Source organism: Heterocephalus glaber, unplaced genomic scaffold (assembly GCF_053883595.1).
Source record: "Heterocephalus glaber isolate CG9 unplaced genomic scaffold, H.glaber_assembly_v1.0 deba00000546, whole genome shotgun sequence".
NCBI lineage: Eukaryota > Metazoa > Chordata > Mammalia > Rodentia > Bathyergidae > Heterocephalus > Heterocephalus glaber.
Genome location: NW_028258147.1, coordinates 19,551,404 through 19,571,712, shown reverse-complemented (window position 1 = coordinate 19,571,712; position 20,309 = coordinate 19,551,404). Strand labels below are relative to the sequence as shown.

Here is a 20,309-nt window from a genome sequence, read left to right as displayed (position 1 = left end):
TCCTACCATAATTTTCCTGTTAACTGCTTGTCTCTTCCTATAAACAAGAATAATATATACTTAGATTAATACAGTTTTGTGTGTGAGACTATGCCTAAAATTCAGACTTAAGTTTGTGTAGCTATATTGTCAAGCATCTGTTTTGTGTGTTTCTTCTAGAAAGAGAAGTTGAAGTCTCTAAAGGTAGTTAATCATGATACAAATGAACAAGGAAGGCCTAGGAACTAAACTCACTGTAATATATACTCATTGATCCAATGAGCACATCAACCATTAAGGTTTAGCACTGGAGAAGAGTTACTAATAAGCTCTAAAGTAATCATTTTTGAAAGAACTCATATAAAATTGAGGGGCAAATTGCTACCTCCATCAGAGACTTCACTTGAAGAAACAGTGCTGTTATATATAGGGTGAAAGAAGTAGGTTTGAACAGTCTCAAGAAAGCTAAGAGATTCCATTTTACAGAAGTATTAATAACATTATCTAGATGGACAAATGAGTGATCTCAGTGGAAATCTCTCATGAAATTGTTGCACATTTGTTGCTGTGAATTGCTGCTGATGCTGTCAGTGAGAATGCCGGTCTTCTGGTGACCAGATTGTTTCGGATGCTTCCCTTTCAGTCCTGCTATTGCTGCAAATTGATTATGAAAGAAGGGGACCCAGCCATCTATGCGGAAAGGGCTGGCTACAATAAATTGTGGCACCCAGCCTGCTTCGTCTGCAGCTCCTGTGGTGAACTCCTGGTTGACATGATTTATTTCTGGAAGAATGGGAAGCTATATTGTGGCAGGCATTACTGTGACAGTGAGAAACCCCGATGTGCTGGCTGTGATGAGGTTTGTTCTTGGGGGCCTCCCACACACACAGGCTCTACAGCCCCTTACCCAGAGGACAGCAGGAATTAAGCGAATATTAGTTGGTTTGTTTACATCCAAAGAAGGTTAATCAAAGAAACTGGCTTTCATTCATTCTAGATGTTGTGTTGACCAATGAGATACAAAAGATTGATTTGTACTAAATGATAACAAATTCAAGCTTTATGTTAATTTTCAGACTTTAAGTCCCAAGAAAGTATTTGACCTGCCTGTAGATCTCAATGCCTTGTTGTCTAAACACCCTAACTTTGTCATTTTAAGCACAGTGAAAAATGCCTGATTCATCTTATTTTTATTCTCTTCCTAGCTGATATTTAGCAATGAGTACACCCAGGCGGAAAACCAGAATTGGCACCTGAAACATTTTTGCTGCTTTGACTGTGACAACATCCTAGCTGGGGAAATATACGTGATGGTCAACGAGAAGCCCGTGTGCAAGTCCTGCTATGTGAAAAATCATGCTGTGGTGAGAGGCTCTGTAGAGATATGATCGCCTGCACTTGCTTTGTGATTTGAGCTTATGCTTCTCTTTAATACTCTTACAAGTGAGAAGCAGGAAGCAGTCCTCTTATGGAGAAAGCATTCAGTGCCAATCATAGGATTAAAATCCACGCAATTAAAAAACAGTACATGGATTGATTCCAAGCCACCTCAAGATGGCTCATTTTGCCTGTGTGTTTACAGAGTGGATTATAAGTGCTGCTTGATAGTAAAATTGTCACTTTAAAAAAAAGTCCTTAATGAGAATGAGATTTATTTATTTTCATGGGTACAAATCAGATTCTACTTAAGTGTTTTGAGGAATGATTCACATCTAGCTGTGTTTGAATATGTATAGTTTTTATTTGTGTTACTGGACCACCCACTAGGACTTTGTTTTTGCCACGTGGAGTTTGTACAGTGCCCATTTTTAAAATCCTGTCGAACAGATTTAGTATGACAAAATTTGGCCTGCACATTTAGATTTATTTGTGTGAACTTAACACTCAGTGAGTTAATGTGTGTAGTTTTTCTTGCATTTACTGTTCTTAGACAGAGCTGCTGGTGCATGATGGCCAATAGATAGGAAATATAGATAATGGGTAAAAAGCTGACCTTATATGGTAGGGCTCACAAGCCAGGAATATAAGAAGAATAAACTTTTACTGTTTGTGTGAACTATCAAGTAGATAAGACTCCTGGCTAAGGAAGAAAAGTATGTATTTATATAGAACTATGAGTATGGTGCTATGAAAATAAACAGCAAGTTTTGATGTTAGTGTCAGTTTTCAGCCTTAACCTATTGTCCCAGTCCTTCATTTTCTAACAACTCTACCTCATCAGAATAGTGCAGGTCCTCACAGTTATAACTGTCTTATTTTGGACCTTTGTCTTTTTGTCAGTTTAATTAAGTCAGTGATCTCAACTCCGCACCCCATCACTTCCGTTATTCATCTTGCTCAAAAGCCACCTTCCATGATGTTGGGAGATGATCTTCCTAATGCAAATGTGATCACTAAGCCTTTTTTTGATCTGGTCCCTTCTTGCCTTTCCAATCACTTGTATTATTTATCTAACCTAGGTTATACATTTCCATATATTACCTGCTTTTTGTTGTTTATACTTTTTTTTTTTTTTAATAGAAGGTCTTACTATGTAGCCCAAACTAGCCTCCAACTCATGGGGATCCTCCTGCCTCCGCCTCCCAAGTGCTAGGATTACAGGCATGTGCCACCACACCTGGCCTGTACATTGTTATTTGTCTTTTGCTCACCCTAACTCGTTTGTCTAATACCTCCTATTCCTTGTTTTACTTGACTGTTCCTACACATTCCTCCAGACTAAATTTTTCACTTTTTTCTGACCCCTTTTCCTGCTTCCCAACTCCCAAGCTCCAGTCCTTTGTCTCTGGCTAGGTCTCCGAGTTCTCAAAGGATGGTGTGTATATGTGAGATTAATATCATTCACCTGCCTCCTTCACTAGACTCTGTAAGCAGCTGGAGAGTAGAGTTTGTCCTTTTATTTCTACATCTTCAGTGTCTAACGTTGGGAAATGTTTGAGTACCTGACTTGTTTTCTCATATTTCTCATATACTTTAGGATCATTATAGACTTTCCTTTTACCAGAAAAAAAGAGATGTTAAGCCACTCTGTGGCTTATTTATCTAAAATCATCTTCTGTAAATATTGTTGTAACTCTTTATGGAAGAAAGATATAATTTGTATTTTTTTGTATGATATTGTTTAGCTTCCATTACTGTGACAAAATAACTGACATAAATCAGCATAGAACAGTGGTGGCAAACTCTGCAATGACATCACAAATTGTAGGAGTCATTTTTCCTGAATGAAAGCCTCAGTATTCAGGTTTAATTGTAGTGTTGGCACTTTGCGACAAATAAGTGGGTTTTGGGTTGCAGTTTGGGCACTCGGTCTCTAAAAGGTTCGCCATCACTGACATAGAGAAAAGATTTATTGTTATTCATAGTTGCAGATGTTTCAGTCTTTGGTCAGCTCTCTTAGCAGGCCTGTGGTGAAGCAGAAACATGGTGGCAGATTGGCATTGCGGAGGAAAGCTGCTCACCTCATAGCATTGAGAAAGCAAAGAGAAAGGGAATGAACCTAAGAGAAAGGGCTGGAGACCATATGTAAACCCCAGAGATCCACATCCTTCAACTAGGTCCCATCTCCTGATTAATAAATTAATCCACTAATCCACTGATGTTGTTAGAGGCTTTATGATCTAATTACTTCCCCAAAGCCCATCAGGTGGCATTTGGGGGACATATTAGATCCAAACCATAATATTTCACCCCTGATCCCCAAAGTCCAGAGGTCCATCTTATAACACAAAATGCACTCAGTCCGTCTCCAGAAGTCACCAAAGTCTTAGCAGTTCCAGCATTGTTCAGAACTCCAAATCCAACATCTCTAAAACTCAAGGCAAACTCTTGTGAGCCCCCTTAAAAGTGAAAAACAGTGATATACTTCTAACATATAATGATACAAGGTAAACTTTCCCCCTCTAAAAGGGAGGAATAAGGGCATAAATAGAAGAAATGGACCAAACAAGACCTAGAACCATCAGGTAAACATTAGATCCCATAGCTCAGGTCCAGCATATAGGGCATATGGCGCCATGATTTGAGCTCCAAAAGGCTGTCCCTGCCGCCTTGCCACTTGCAGCCTACATGGCCTGACTCTTGGGCTGGCTCAACTCACTACCTTCATTTTTCCTTGGCTCACATTCCATATTCCTGGCATCTCCAAGTTGCTTGGCTGTCCATTATAGTTTTTGTTTCACTCACACAACTACATGCCCTTTCAAGGGCTACTCACAAGGATTCTGACCCTCACAGTCTCAGAGCCTCCCAGGCTTTCCTTTGAAATCAGTGGAAGCCTCCGTGACCCTGTAACTCGTGCATGCTGCTTGCCTACAAAACCAGTGTCATGTAACATGCCACAGTCTCTGCCAGTGCCAGCAGTAGCCAGGCCTCTTTAGGCCACAGTTGCAGTGGCCTCTGACTGCTTGGAGAGCTGAGCATAGTGAAATGAATCCTGGGAAAACAACTTCCTAGGTGGCCTTGTGCAGCAAGGTCCCCAGGGATACTCTCTTCTGGAAGCAGTATCTTTCCAAGGAGTTGGCACATTTATACCCAGAAGCCTGTGATCTACAGTGTCTGACCAAGGCATCTTTCTGTTGTCCCAGTACCAAGTACTTTTGCTTATTTTTAATGGCACTGATCTCTTCAGCAACTTTAGTGCTTTTCTGATCAAGCAGCTTGTTTTTCATCTTTCCACACTGCTTTTTGTTCCCAGTTCTCACTGTAAACTTGGCTAAATGCAGCCAGCAATACTCATGCCACTACCTGAATCTTGTGGTGCCTTGAGATTTCCCCTAACAGAATAAGTAGTCTGTCACTTTAAAATTCAGCCTCCCATAATGTTTCAGGGCATGGACAAAATAGACAATTTCTTTGCTAGACAGTATCTTGAAGGACCACTAGTCTAATTCTCAATAAGAGCTTCATTCCCATTTGAAATCTCATGAGCAGAGTCTTTACTGTTTGCATTTCTATAAGCATTCTGATTTTCTGAGCTCCCTCCAGAATTACTTATTAAGCTCTACTTACAACATTCTGGAGCTTTTCTAGCCTCCTCCTCCTCCAAACCTTTCCAAATTCCTCCCACAAATGAGTGTCAAAGATTTCTGAAGTTCTCAGGTTCTGTGGTCACAGATAGTGAGAGAAACAGTTACAGAGGTCAGGTAGAGTCACAACAGCCCCACTACTTGGCACCAGTTTTCTGTGTCAACTTCTGTTGCTTTCATAAAATACCTGACATAGGGCAACTGGGAGGAGGGAAAGTTTATTTTCATTCATAGTTTCACAGATGTCAGTCTTTGGATGTACAGCTTTTAGGCGTGAAGCAAGGCAGAAGCATGGTGCATGAGAGACAGAAGAGCCTGAGAGGCAGGGCCCGAGACCAGATAGTCTCCAAGGTCACCTCCCTATGACCTGCTTTCTTAAGGTTCCACATTCCGTGTGCAGCACCCCCCGAAGGCCATCAGATTATTATTGTCAGCTAGGGGATCCACAATCCAGTCACTCCCACAAAGCCCATCAGCTGGCCTACGGGGAACAGCCAAACCCTAACAGATGGCCAGCCTTGTTCTCATGGACTAGAATGTAAACCCATGAAACCAGGGATTTTCTCTGCCTTTTTCTGCTGTATTACCACCATTAGAACAACATAGTAGGTGATCAGTAAGTATTTATTGAATAAAAGATGAAACTGCTTTATTCAGCTATTACAAGCTCCTCTCTATTACGCTGTATCTAATCACCAGAAGGAAATAACCACAGATAGAATTTTTTTAAATGAAAGAATTCTCAAATTAAATTTTATATGCAGCATCATTTATTTTAGAAGGTTCACTTTCTCAGATAATACCATTGACCTTTGTCTAATGTTAAAGTGAGCATGTCTGCCCATCTTCCACATGATGGCAAAGACTCCTGCACTTGTATCATACTACATGATGTGAAATTTTGAAGATTATCTAGTTCAGAACATTGATCTGCTTAGATCCTTTAATCTTAAAAAAGACAGAAAATATAAATTATTTTTAGGTATGAACACAAGTGCTCAACTTCAAACAGGGCATTTCTGAGATAAAAATTAACTGGACAGAGGAAAATGGGACATCTACCTAGTTACTCTGCACAATCACTGGAATTCCAAGGCTGCCCCAAGATGCACATGGATGAGATTTCACAGGGCCATCCTACCAGAGAGGCCACTAGTGATGTCACACTCTGTGATAAAGGAAGAGAGACTGAAGGAAATAACTGCTCAAGTATGAAAAGTTTAAGAACAGGAAATCTAGTGCTGAGCAGAAAGGGTTCTGCAGTACCCAGGCCCTTTTGCATCTTGCCAGCTTTGATATATTTTCTTCTCTGTGAATTGAAAATAATAGTATATTGTTAATAATAATAGAAAGGTCCACAAATAGTATTATAAGAATGAGAAAAAGGAAAGTAGATTATGGTCTGAAAGCAAGGGAATAAAGCAGTAGGTATGAAATGCTTCTATTTCATTCAAACAAGTTTTTGTTGTTGTTGTTGTTTTGGTACCAGGGATCAAACTCGGGTCCTTGCGCTTGCGCAGCAGGGGGTGAAACCACTGAGCTAAATCCCCGGCCCCAAACAAGTTTTAAAAGTTTAATATGAAAAGTAGAAAATTAAAACATTAGAAACATTGTAAACTATAAAAAATAAATGCAAAAGCAGTTGCTTATACGACACAGCTACACATTAGGAGTGTGCTTATAATTATATCAATTTTTATTATATTCAGGGATCGTTTTTCAGTCATCTAAAAATAGTATCGCCATTGTTTCCCATGGAAGGCTGGATTATATAACTTAGATTACAGAGCAATACTGTAATTTCTGTAATTAGAAGCAATGTAGCTCTAAAAATATTGAAAGTATATTGTAAATCTGCAATGGACATGTGTAACAAGGCCTCACTTCCCAGCCTGAGCCAGTTTACCTATTGAGTAAGAAACCAAGGTTGCTTAAGATTAGCCAATGTCTTCTTATACTGAATAATCTTGATTTCTTCACTTGTTATAAAATAGTTTTAAAAAAGATTAGATTTTCATATTCAGTACTTATATAAAACAAGAAGGCATATAGGACTACTCAGTGTTTTGGATATCTCAATGTTTTAGTTTTCTATTTTCTGCTAAATATAGAAGAATATTTTTTTATACGCATGTTCAATTAAGAAAATGGTATGTATATGTGTATGTATATATGTGTGTGTATCATGTGAATGGCAGGTAATGTAAGTATTAATGTTGTACAGTGTTAGATAATACATAAATTACTGATCTTATGACAGAACAGAAGCCAATTAACTGCAAGCTACATTTTTAGTGCAAATTTATTATTCTCAAACACTGTCAGTATTTTTAATCGAGTCCTTAATTACTTTGAACATGATTTTAATTTACTACTGCCTAGAAATTAGTGGTGTTAATAATCTCATGTGTCATAGCTAAGACAAATTACCAGTTCAAAGCTTTAATGAGTGAGGAAAAATCACCTAATAAATTTCGTTATAATTACTAATATGCTAGTTAGTAGAATATGCTGAAAGCAAATGTACTACTTTACAATTTGCTGTCAAGACTTTCTTTAATTACCTGTTTGGTCTTTATCTGCTATTTCTCACAGTGCTTGGCATATAGACCCCCATTAACAATTGTTGGCTAAAAAGATGGGGGGTCTCTTAATGTGTGTGTTTTTAAGGTTGTCCTTCTGTTTTAATTTACCACCTGAAGCAGCTTGTTCAGTTTCTCTTAAGGTAAAAATGTTAATGTGACTGTTTGATCTCTCGCCCTTTTCTCTTACTTGTATTATTCCTGAGCAGGTGTGTCAAGGATGCCACAATGCCATCGATCCAGAAGTGCAGCGGGTGACCTACAACAACTTCAGCTGGCACGCGTCCACGGAGTGCTTTCTGTGCTCCTGCTGCAGCAAGTGTCTCATCGGGCAGAAGTTCATGCCCGTAGAAGGGATGGTTTTCTGTTCGGTGGAGTGTAAGAAGATGATGTCTTAGGAGAGAACACCAAGTAGTTTTGAGCCACGCTTATCCAAAGTGGTCTGCATTTCTACTGTAAAATGCAATTTGAAGAAACTAAAAAGCAAGAATATTATAAAGGCAACCAGAAGATTGTTTTCCTTAAATTTTTCTGTCTTAATGTCAAACACTTTCATTAAACATTTGATTTTAAAAATGGTAATGACCTCTAGCTTTCCTTGGCTTTCTAAATGAGAAGTCTTTGAATTGGAAGCTTGAGTTTAATTAATCTTCATATCCCTATACCCCTGGTGCCAAACACAGTATATATAAAATAAAAGTTAGAGTCTTGGATGGAAAGATGAACATTTCTAATTTTAATGTTCTTTTTCTTTCATGTGTAAAACTAAATTTGCTCTAATGCCATGCTTTACATTTATTGCCTCATCTTGTTCAATGAGCTTTGTAATGACGATGCACAGAAAATTCTTTTTAACAGAGAACATAGAATTATAATGCAGTATGTAGAGGTGTTTTAATGCCTGTGCATTAGCTATTTCCTCATTTAGGCAATGGTGGCATTTTCTTTATTGCATTTCTCTGTATTTTACTTATCCTACCTCTCAGTCTCATTGAAAGCTGGTAATCTCCATCTGTGGCCTTGAGTATTTTATGATCACATGTGGCATAATAATGTTCATACTTTTTTATAGACTTGTTTAGATATAACCAAACTCATTTATATTGTTTTTAATCCAGAGAATATGTATAGTTTTTATACCCACAAAACTATAACATGTACTTATCACACTTGCCTGCCATGCTTTGAATGAAATTTTTTGCATGATTCTTATCTAATGTATTGTCTTATGATACTTCTAAGCCCATTCATAGATATATAAAATGTCTTTGGTAGTATACTTCCATCCATGGGAATTTCTAATGTTTATTTTTCCCTATATATTTTCACACATAGCTATGTACTATGAAAATTAAATGGAATAAATGATATGTATATTATTATTCAAAATACTGTGTACATTCTTGAGTAAAAATACCTTCTGCAGTAAAGCATCTGTTACAGCAGGGGGCAGTGTCTCCTAGGACAAAAAGTACTCAGGAAAAATTAAGGCTGCTTCTGACAGGACAGAACAGAAACAATTTTTCATTATAGAGAGGAGTTGTTTTATGACACAGTAGAGAAGAATTAAGTTACTTTCAGGTCGTGCAGGAATTTTTCCTTTATTTTTTGTTTGTTTTGGGTGTTGGTGTTTTTGTTTTTGTTTTGGTACGGAGATCGAACTCGGGACCTTGCACTTGCGAGGCAGGCGCCAGAACCACTGAGCTAAATCCCCAGCCATAGAAATTTTTCTTTTAGAGAAAAGAATATATCATTTTAATTGAAGTTTGCAAAGTCCTTACCTTCTCCTTAGGTGAATCTAACCAGTATTACTCTTCTACTCAGTTTGCAACTCTGTGTTTTAGTTTTGTAAAATTTTTTTCATGGTGATCTATTGTGAGAAAAGAAGCAAATGAGGAATAGTAGTAGATTCTCATCTTAATAGTGTGGATATTTGCTTGGTTTATTGGGATTTTTTTAATGTGTTTTCTCTCCTGCCTAAAGTATTTTTATCTTAGTGGTTGTTGTAGTTTTCTCTGATAGAAAACCAGGAAAAGTTAGGTTTTTGTGTGTGTTTTCTAGCTCATATTTTCAGGTAGTGCCTCTCTTTATACCCCCAGTATGTACACATGCACATGAGTACAAATACATTTATTCCTTCTGCACTGTGCCTTCCCCAGCCACAAAAAAATTTGTCTTTTGGAACTTGAACATGTGCCATCATATCAAAAGAAGTAACTTATTCTGTACAGAATTTTAAATGCTGATATTATATAAATATCAATGATTGTATATGAATATCACTACCTTTGCTTTCTTTTTCCTTTATCTTAAATGGTAAAAGATATATTTTGCTCAGCGTTTTGAGTAGCCTACCTTTCCCACAATATGGAGAGATTCTCAAGGTCTTTGGCCATTCTTATTATTTGTCAGGTTTTAAAAAATGGACTTTCAAATATTTTGTCTTACATGAGTAAAGTAGTTACTAAATTCTATAAGATTTATTTTTCTTCTAGCATTTAGGATATGCCTCCCTCATCACTATCATTTTATATTCTTCACTGTCCTCATTTCTAAATAATGGTTTACTTTTGCAGAGGCCAGGGGAAAATATAGGGAAATAAAGGTTTTTGTCTGGGTTTGTGCATTCTTTTCTTCAAAGGAAGATAAATCATTCTAATTATTTTCCATAAATCAGTTAATGAAAATTTGCTCATCAAGATCCCATATGAGTTCTCTTTCAAAAGCCAAGCTTACACTGTCACTAGGCTGGGTCTGGGAGTCCCTGAAGCTGAAATCAGGAACTTAACCTTTTTGTAGAATAAGCTTGGGGCTTTGATGACTTGTCACAGAAACAATTTTCAGGATGTGTCAGGAAGAGGCAAGAGAAGATTAGAGATACAGGACTCTGGGAGGGAGAAAATCCCAGCGCATGCAGCCATCCGTAGACCCATAGAGCAAGAAGAGATGCCTTTTTTCATTTCTGCATAGAAGCCACCATCTCGGGTATTAGAAAGTATAAGAATGACTTATTTTCCTGTCCCTTGAATGGCAGTGATAACCTGTGAGCAGAAATGTTGGATAAGGAAAGACAAGGGAGATACTTCTTTCCTCAGACCCAGGGAGTTCAAAAGATTTTGACACACCAGTTGCTGAAGTTTACTGAGTTAATACATTATTCTCCTTATTGGAAGACTCAGACCACTTTAGAATGATTAGTCATGCACTCCATAAAATTTGCACGTACTTGTTCATCTCTAACCTGAATAATTTTGCTCCTAACCCTTGGATACAGTTATAATTTTGAGAAATCAGTGGATTCTTGTTACTCAATCTACTAAGAAATCTATCTTGAGAGTTACTGGCCTTTGTGTTTCTTGTATGGTGTCTCTCTCTCTCTCTCTCTCTCTCTCTCTCTCTCTCTCTCTCTCTCTCTCTCTCCCCCTCTCTCCCTCTCTCCCTCCCTCCCTCCCTCCCTCCCTCTCTCCCTCTCTCCCTCCGAGACAGGATTTTTCTTTAATCAACTCTACCTGGAACCTTTGTGACTCCGAAGTCTTCAAGCATGATTTTCCAAATGAGACTTTGAAACATTTCCACCCAATTTTACTAAGGCAAAAGATTCATTATTGACTCACTCTTAAGCAATTTCCAGCATGTAGTGTTTAAACTCATCCAAGTTCACCATGGTTACCAAAGACACACTACCACCCAAGATCAGCATTAAGCCTTTGTCTCAGTTGCCCTGGCATATCTGAACTTGTCTTCTCAGTGTATTCAGTTCATTCTTCAGAAACCATGACTCCATCATTATCTCCATAAAAAAGTACAGTAACAGAAATTCTTACCACATAATGCTCTGTCCCTTCCTGACCTCTCCCAATTTAAGCGCTCAGTGATAACTGGTGATTTTACTGAATGCTTACATATATGAAAATAACCCACAATACGGGGGGGGGGGGGTGCGTGTTTTGAGCACACAGCCTTAAAAACATTGTGACTTGATTAATGGAATATTTAAAATCTATTTATCAGATACAGAAATAGCCTTGGCTAATTATTTTGTCCTTTCATGGATAGCATGTCATTGCAGTTTTATTTGATCATAATGCATTTTGAAATACTCAAAATGTGATTAACCTTTTATACTTGTTTTGAATGGCATTTTATGCTGACATTTATAAAAGCTGCTATTGATTTTTCTTAGTGTTACTTTTCCCCAGAATATCCTGACTTTCAGACAATAACAAAAGCAACTCATACCCAGTTATCTTTACCAGTCATTATTGAATGTAGAGATATTGGAGTTGATTTCTGTATAGATACTGACTAACTGAGGCACCAAGGTATAATTCAAAAGAACTGAGTTTAGGAGTCTAAATGGACACTTTCTTGCCAAGTCCCATCGACTTTCCTCCTCACAGTTACAGATGAGTAGAATGGAGGACAAGAGTGGTGGATCTGAGAAGTCTAGGAAGAGACGGGCCCAACTACTGGATGAACACCAAGGAATATATTAAGGTCAAGAAAAACAACAAAGAAAAAAAATGAACCGGGAGCTAACCTTATCAAACAATGTGAAGTAATGTCAGAATTTTATAAGAAATTGGAACTAAGGTGGAAATGGCTGGTAAAATCTCAGACCTTGTACAACAAAAACCCGTGGTTTTTTAGGAAAGAAAGAGAAACTAGTGGCAATAACAATGAAGAATAAGGAAGACACCTACCCCACAGGCACTAGGTAATGAGTGAAAGCAAAGATAAAGTTACTGTGGGAAAATAGCAAGTCAAATGAGATTGCAGAATGTAATCAAGCTTCTAAATGAGGCTGAAAAATATAGATGTCCTGAGTAAATCTGGAAAACATTTCATGCTAAAGTTACTCCCAGTAGTTTCCTAGAAAAAGGTGAGTAATCAGGAATGCTTTTGGCGATGAATAACTGAAAACATGACTAAGAGTGGCTTAAAGGTAAGATGTAAGCTAACCCAAATTTGACTCAGACAAGTTCATTTTAATCTCTCTGCTGTCCTATAGGTTACTTGCATTCTATGGTAATGGTGAGCCGTACTATTTCTATTTCCACCCCTTAATTCCTGGACCCATGAATCTTGACCAGTGGAGAAATAGTACCATATATTGGACACTGATTCAGAGGATATACAGCCTTCTGGAGAACCTTGCCCCAGGAGTGAAGGTATCGCCACCTAGCGGGCAGTGTCATTGCATCTTCCAAAGGCCATTCCACAGTTCTAGCAATCTATCTGCTTCTGGGCAGTGGGAAACATGGCAAGGCCAGTGAATTTCATAAGCACGAGCCCATTGTGGCACTTCTTTGGCCCTTTAGTATATTCCTAGGTCGGAAACAATGCTGTGTGGAATATCATGGCAATAGATGAGGCATTATGTAAGTCCATGGATCATAGTTTTCCCAGAAGCATTATGTGCAGGGAAGGCAGATTTACACCTGGGATAAATGTTTATGCCAGTTAGAACAAGGTACTCCCCTTTTACATGATGGAAATGGTTCAATATACAGTAATACTTCAGTTCATAAATGCTTCTGTTCACAAACAATTTGGTTCACAAACAGAAGCGTTCAGCAAAATTTTGCTTCCATTCATGAACTCCACATCAGGTAAGGAACACGATCACAGTCATCTTCCCCACATGAACATGAACATGGCCATCTTCCCAGAATCATGGAACAAATTGAGTTTGTGAACCAGTGGATAATTAACCTGCCACCAGGTCACAGGTTGGTCACCACCAGGAAATGGTGCTTTATTTTGTACTCAGTGATGGTCTCTGCTGCTGACAGATTAGGTATTAGTAGTGGTTGTAGCCAGGTCACTCTTGGTAAGTAGAAGTCCATGTTGCTGAGCCCATGCATAACCTCCATCCCTACTACTTTGACCACTTTCTAGATGAGCTTATTGGGCAATGTCAGGGATAGCTGAAGAAAGATGTTTACCGCTATCTATGGACTAGGTCATCATATTAATTTCATTATTAATGTCCTCTTCTGTTGAGATCACCTTTTGGTGAGCATTTACATGGGACATAAATATCTTCACATCCTTTACATACCTCTTCTCCAAATGTCTTTGTTACCAATTTTCCATTCATATTCCTTTAAAATCCCTGACCATTCAGACTGACCATCAATCACAGCCCATGAATTGATAAATAGTCACACATCTGGCCATTTTTTTTTCAACCAAAATGTATAGCCAAGTGCACTGCCCAAAATTGAAACACATGTTTTATTCTCAAACAGGTGGGGAATTTTTCCCAGGATCCCTCAGCAGACATACCTACCCTTCCATTTCATTGACTACAATTAAGTCATATGCTCATTCCTATTAAGGCCAAAAAGAAAGCTGCCATGATTGATTTAGCCAATCTTAATTTATATGATTGAGGGCTGAAGGCTGGGCACCTACCCACCCAGAACAAAATTCATTTTCTGATATATGAAGAGGAAAAATAGCGGTTGGGGTGACAAACAACAGAGACAACTACAGTAAATGTTTTGATTTGAAGTCTTCACCTAGAGTAGTGGTGGCGAACCTGTGGCATGAACACCACGGTGAGCTGTTTGTTACCGTTGAAAGCCCTGAAAGGTTCGTCATCACTGACCTAGAGGGTATATGTGTATAGATGGAGGATGATTCTGAAGCTTGGAGGTTCTGTTTCCTCGTGAAATGAAACAGGGGCATCTTGTGGTGACAGCTTTGTTAGGCAGGAATCTGTTTACATAGCCAATAATGATCTGGAGTCAGAGAAAGAGATCTAGTGACATGTTTGGGGTGCATGGTTACCATTTTTTTTTTGTTTGGTCTTCCCATCATCTGATTTCTTCTATGATCCCTTCATTACTTTCTCTATCAAATGTCTCACCTCTCCCTCTCTCAAAAATGAAAATTTATTTCCTAGTGCCCTATGCCCTTACCACACTAACTTATCTAGCTCTCTGAAACATTTAAGTGAATAAATGCCTCTTCATTACCTAACCAGTTTCATTTCATAACACTATCATTTCTCATCAGGTATTTTATTAACTCCTCTCAGGTCTTCCTGTCTATAGTGTCACCCTGTTCTAGTTCAATGTTATCTCAAATTTTAGTGTGCATCAGAATCCCCTGGAGGGCTTCTTGAGTGCAGATTACTGGACCACACCTCTCAGTTTTTGATTAGTAGAGGCCTCTCCTCTCCATCACTCATAGTCTCATGAGGGAGCAGAAAGGCGAAAAGAATGTGAAAGTAATGAAGACCTGCCTCTGAGAGAAAGTGATGGAAATGAGCCTGAAGTAATGGTGATACGGAAACATCTGCTCTCGTAGGAGGGGTTATTGTCACTGTTTTCCTGGGTAAGTGGATGGGTAAATAGAAACACTGCAAAAATAGAATCTACAGAACCTGGTCACAGTGGGATTGAATGTCAGGGAAAAGGAGTCAGTTGGAAGACTGACAGGAAAATAAACAGAAATGGGGCCTCTACATTCATGGAGGATAGAAGAAACTGATGGTTTAGCTTCAGATTATGTTGAGTTTGAGATTTGTAGTGGGATACAACAGGCATTTTCGAGCCTGAGATCTGATGCTCAGGGAAAACTGGCTGGAGATAGAGATGAAGTCAATAGATAAAAGTTACATTAGCAACTCCTATTAGCTTACAAAAAAACTTGTCTCTATGAAATGACTCTAGATCACAATAAAGAAAAATGTAATGTATTTTCTAATTTCGGAAGAATAAAAAAACTATACCAGCAATTTTGGTATTTCCACAATAGATAGTACAAAGTTGGAGACCATTAAAGCTCTATAGTATAGAATTCATAATATTCACTTCATTGGTGCCATCTGTGGACTCATTGCATTACAGTGGGTGCCAAGGATCTGCTTTTCTGAAAATTCACTACAAAAAAATTAACCTATTGGTATTACAAATTTTGTTGAACAGTGCAAAGTTCTTTCCTCCTTCCTTCTAGGGTAATAAGCTTCTGAAGTCAGATTGTTTTTTCTTAGAATGTTATGAACCACTAAGAAAAATTGTTTATGTCTCTTTCAAACCGTCTTTATAAATTAACTCAAACCGCTGGACCTAACTTCATTTAAACACAAGCCATGCTGTAGACCAGAATATATCAAATATGACTTCTCCTTTTTCTTCCTTATCTTTCTCTTTTTTATTTCTTTTTCCTCTCTGAACTTTTCTTCTAAACTCTTTTCTTTACATCTTACTTTACTTTTCTAATCACTGGTCCAGATCTACTCACTCCTTTTTCTATTTTAATTTGTCATATTGATTAATTATTAATTTATGGTTTCTTCTAGTCATTAAATCCATCAAAGAAGAATTAAATGTTTATTATAATCCAGAGGGAGATAACAAGGAAAAAAATCCATGTATATTATATTGAATCAGCCTAATTGCTGGTTATGAATTTCTTCATTAGCTACAGATTCGTTCTACATCCATTAGCTTCATTAGTCCCAATTCCTTTCATCACATTCATTAGCTACAGTTCATTAACAACACTCCTCCTACATGTCACAAGGAATTGCCTTATCAGATACATTGTTAACTTTCATTTGGATCCCAGAAAGGATGGAAGTCTTCTATTTCCATTTTATTGACTGAAAAGAATTATTAATGGAAGTAAACCCAAGCCAAGAAAATTCTAATTATTTTCTTCATTTTTAAACCCTTGAGTCCAAAATTTCATGAAACTACTGGAGGGTAGTAACTCCGTTAACATCAGCATTTTCCATTTTTTAAAAAAATAAAAGGAAATATATTGACCTGCTGCTTTTTTCTGAAGAAAGTTGTATTCTATTCCAGTGTATGTTCATTTAAATTATGGTTCAGAGTAAGATCTATCTATTAGAATGTCATATGCATTTTACTTTCTTGCTATGGTTATGAAAAAGAACATATTTTTAAAAAGGAAATGCATATTGAAGTGTTTGTGGGTAAAGAGAATTCTATCTGCAACCTATTCACAGATGCTATAGAAAAAGTACCAACAATAGGTTTTGATAGTAGGAATATGGTAAATGTTAACAATTGAAAAATCTGACCAAAGTGTAAGTAGAACTTTTGCAAAAGGGAAGGGGGCTGAGAGATGGAGGGAGGGGGAGAAAGGAGAGGAGAAGGGGATAAGAAAGAATTAAGATGTGTTCTGTACATATTCCTTCTCCCCATGCTGAAGGTAATTAGTATGTGCTGCAAACATGTACTAATAAAAAGTTATATTAAAAATACTGTTTATAATTTTTCTGTACATGAAATTGATGTGAACAACCATTTAATCTCTCTGTGCCTCAATCTTTTCTCTATAAAATCGGTATATCAATCACTAGACAGTACATTACATTTTATAAAAATGGGCATACAAATATTTCTAACCTCACATATTTTTTAGAACTTTGCCATTCACCATCTGGACTCTGTCTTCACTACTCTTGAACCTAAAGGGACTTTGTGACTGCTTAGACAAACAGAATGCCAAGGTCATAAAAGGCAATAGCACCTCCAGGCTCATAGGCCGTCCACCCCAGCTCCATGTCCTAGGAACCCAGTAACCCTTATGTGGAGAAAATTCAATGATGCCCACTTGAGAGAGACTATAGGCAAAGACAAATATTGGGAAGAACTGAGACTCCACCCCAAGGCCTGCATCAACTACCAGAGAGATAGATAAATGATTCTTCAAACAATTTCAGTACCAAGCTGAAACCCTAGACATTAACAGAAATAGTTGATCTCAAATTGTTTTGTCCAAATTCCAGAACTACAGAATCCGTAAGTAAAATGAGGGCTTGCGTCACAGTGCTGAACTGCAGGGCTATTTGTAATACAGATGTAGTATCTCTAACACCTACAGAAGATTATTTCTTTCATACAGAAAGATTTCTAAAAAATGTCTGAATTTTTTCTATGAGCTATAAAATGTTACTTGTGAAAACGTATATTCTTATTCATATACATTTATTACTTAGAATATTAAAATTTATCCTCTAATGCACCCTTCTCTTCCCCTTGCTTAAGACCTTATATACAATATATATGCAGTCTTGATAAATTGAATTATATAACTTCTACTTGAGAGTATATGAACATCGGGAACATTTACAATAATTTAGATTCAGAAAACCTGGACAGAACTATTTTCAGGACAATACATTCCAGGGGTTAGGGTCACAGTCCTGGAGCAAGTGGAAAGACTTTCATCCTCTCTGGGAGTCTTCAGATCATGAATTCCTATGCCTAACAAATGGAACCCTCAGCATTCCAGATGCCAAAGTGAGAAACACCTTTAATGCTGCTGAAGATTCAGTGGGAAAGAACTTAGAATACAAGGCTTTGTTTATTCTCTAAGGTCTATAATATGAAAGGTATTCATTTAAGGACAGTGGAGGGAATTTATTAATTACACATAAGCTCCCAAATGCCATGGGTATAAATTGTTATGCATCATAGTCAAGAAGTTCATAGTCACATATTGCATAAAAACAAATATTGAAAGAAACCAAGTCTATTGTGATAAGTAGAATAAAAAAGATAAAAATATAGTGATTAACCCTGAAGTCTGTCATGTAGTAATAGTCATAATCATTTATGTGATTTCTTACAATTTTTATAAAATTTAAAAATAAACTTGTTTTCATTGCAATTGGCCTAATTTCATGATTATATTTTTTTAATTTTTAAGCATTTATAAGAATGAATTTTTAAGTGATAGTATTGGCAGCCCTGTTTGACAAAAGCATATGCTATGTTACACCCCCACCCCCACCCCCCCGCACACATTTTCTCCTTCTTTATTCCAAAGACCTGCTAATGGGTGTGAATGGGGGTGGGAAAGAGAGGAGCTGAAGGAAAACATAAGGCCACAGCGGACACCCAGTTTTTACATTCTGACCTGACTTTCTACATCCCAGTCCTTTCCCCCACACGCATGGCATCCAGTATTCTCCTCCAGGAACTACTTTTATCAAGTTTTGCAAAGTCTGTGATGTAAGGCACTGCTGAGAAGTCGATATTATTAAGCATCCCCTTCTGTGCACTTGTTTGGCCAAACAGCAAGCACACCAGGCAAAAGCCCTGCCTCACAGCAGCCACATCCCTGAGGCTGAGCACAAGTCTTGCTTCTTTGCCTATAAAATAAAATGGGCATTCCCATTACTTATGTCCATTCAAAAGTTCTTTGGAGGATAACCATAGAGCCTTCTTCCAGAGTACCAAAGGAAGAGTTAACATTAACATGACTTCCCATGTGTGTATGTGTGTGTGTGTGTGTGTGAGTGTGTGTGTTATGTGTGCTTGTGTGTGTGTATGTTGAAGTAAGAGTCATCACGTGAAAACAAATTTGCTCATAACTTTTTAAAAATAAACTTCGTTTTCAGTTACACTTCCTTTATTAAAACTTCCTTAATGTTCTTTTGTAACAATTTTAGCTGCTTTGTATTTAAACAATCACTTTATCCCCACAACAACTCTTTGAGTTTAAATACTTCTACTATAGTTATCTTTTTACAAATTTGGCCAAAGTCACAAATTTAGAACGCGAAAGGACTGGCGTCTGTTCCCTGGTAACCAGTCCTCTGAGGCTGAATTCCCTGCACCATACTGCCATTCTCAGCAAATATCTTTTTCTCTTGCATCTACATTATACCAAGTCTCTAAGCCAGGACCACATAAAAAGAGTGGTTTTGTTTGCTTGGTTGGTTGCTTGCTTGTTTGCCCTTTCACTGATATTTCTTCCATATGCTTTCACATCTTCCAGAAGCTTCCACCTTCCTTAGAAGAAAACTTCTCTCCTTACGGAGTTGCTCTATCATGGATTGCTTCAGGGCCATGCAGCCAGTAGCAGCACTGTATTGACCTGCTAAAGACAAAAACCTTTCTGTTTCCCAACAAAATCCCTTGTATTTTGAGCTGAAGGCAAGAACTGCTCTGCAGAGAAGCCAAGGGAAACATACTTACATTATGAAGTGTTTCTAACAAATGTTTGGGAGATATTAAAGGGATAGCTTTCTAAATATCCAAGGAATCTGCAAACAACCCAGACACCAGCCAGATTTCTAGCCTAAGCATTGTTTCTGGTTTGTATAATTTCTTTTTTTTTTTTTTTTTCTGAAAACCAGCGCAGCTGTTGTGGTGATGCCTGTTCATCAATTATCCAATGATACCAACAAATCTTTTCTAGGGTTGAATATTCAAAAAAGTATTCTGGGTATTTGATTTTGAAGTATATGCATTGTTCATATACTTTTTTGGATTTTTAAACAGAATTTTAAAGTGGAATCAAGGGTTTATCTTTATAAAGTTTATAATCATTCCACAAAGTTCAAGACATTTGGAAGTGCTTGGGAAACTTAAAAACAGTAATAAAAGGTTACCATGAGGAATTCAAAGCTGCCTTGTATGGTAATGCTGATTCAAGCCACCACATACTTCAGTGTGAGAAGTTCAGCTGTGATTTGAAGGTTGGATCAGTTCTACGTAACTGCAGTGTATTACATGGCTTGCCCATTAACAATGGATAAAAGAGTTTAGAACATCGACAATTAATGCCTGCAGCTTTTTAAACACAGTCGAGAAACAATGGAGTGGGGGGGGGAGATCTTGCAGCTTTTTGGTTTCATCTATTAAGCATTTATCAGCCTCCTTGACCGTTTTTTGGCTCCAACAGCTCCACCTTACTTTGCAATCATAAACTATGCACTTTTGCCAAC

General features: G+C 37.6%; 1 protein-coding gene across 1 annotated transcript in view; it reads left to right on the top strand.

The window, feature by feature from the left end:
- Positions 1-8,969, top strand: part of Tes (testin LIM domain protein) — a 41,414-nt gene extending 32,445 nt beyond the window's left edge. The window contains exons 5-7 of the mRNA XM_004865268.4: positions 623-838; positions 1,185-1,343; positions 7,798-8,969. Of these exons, the coding sequence (XP_004865325.1) occupies positions 623-838; positions 1,185-1,343; positions 7,798-7,986 (564 nt within the window). The 3' untranslated portion in view covers positions 7,987-8,969. The remainder of the gene's footprint in view (positions 1-622; positions 839-1,184; positions 1,344-7,797) is intronic.
- Positions 8,970-20,309: the final 11,340 nt, after the last annotated feature.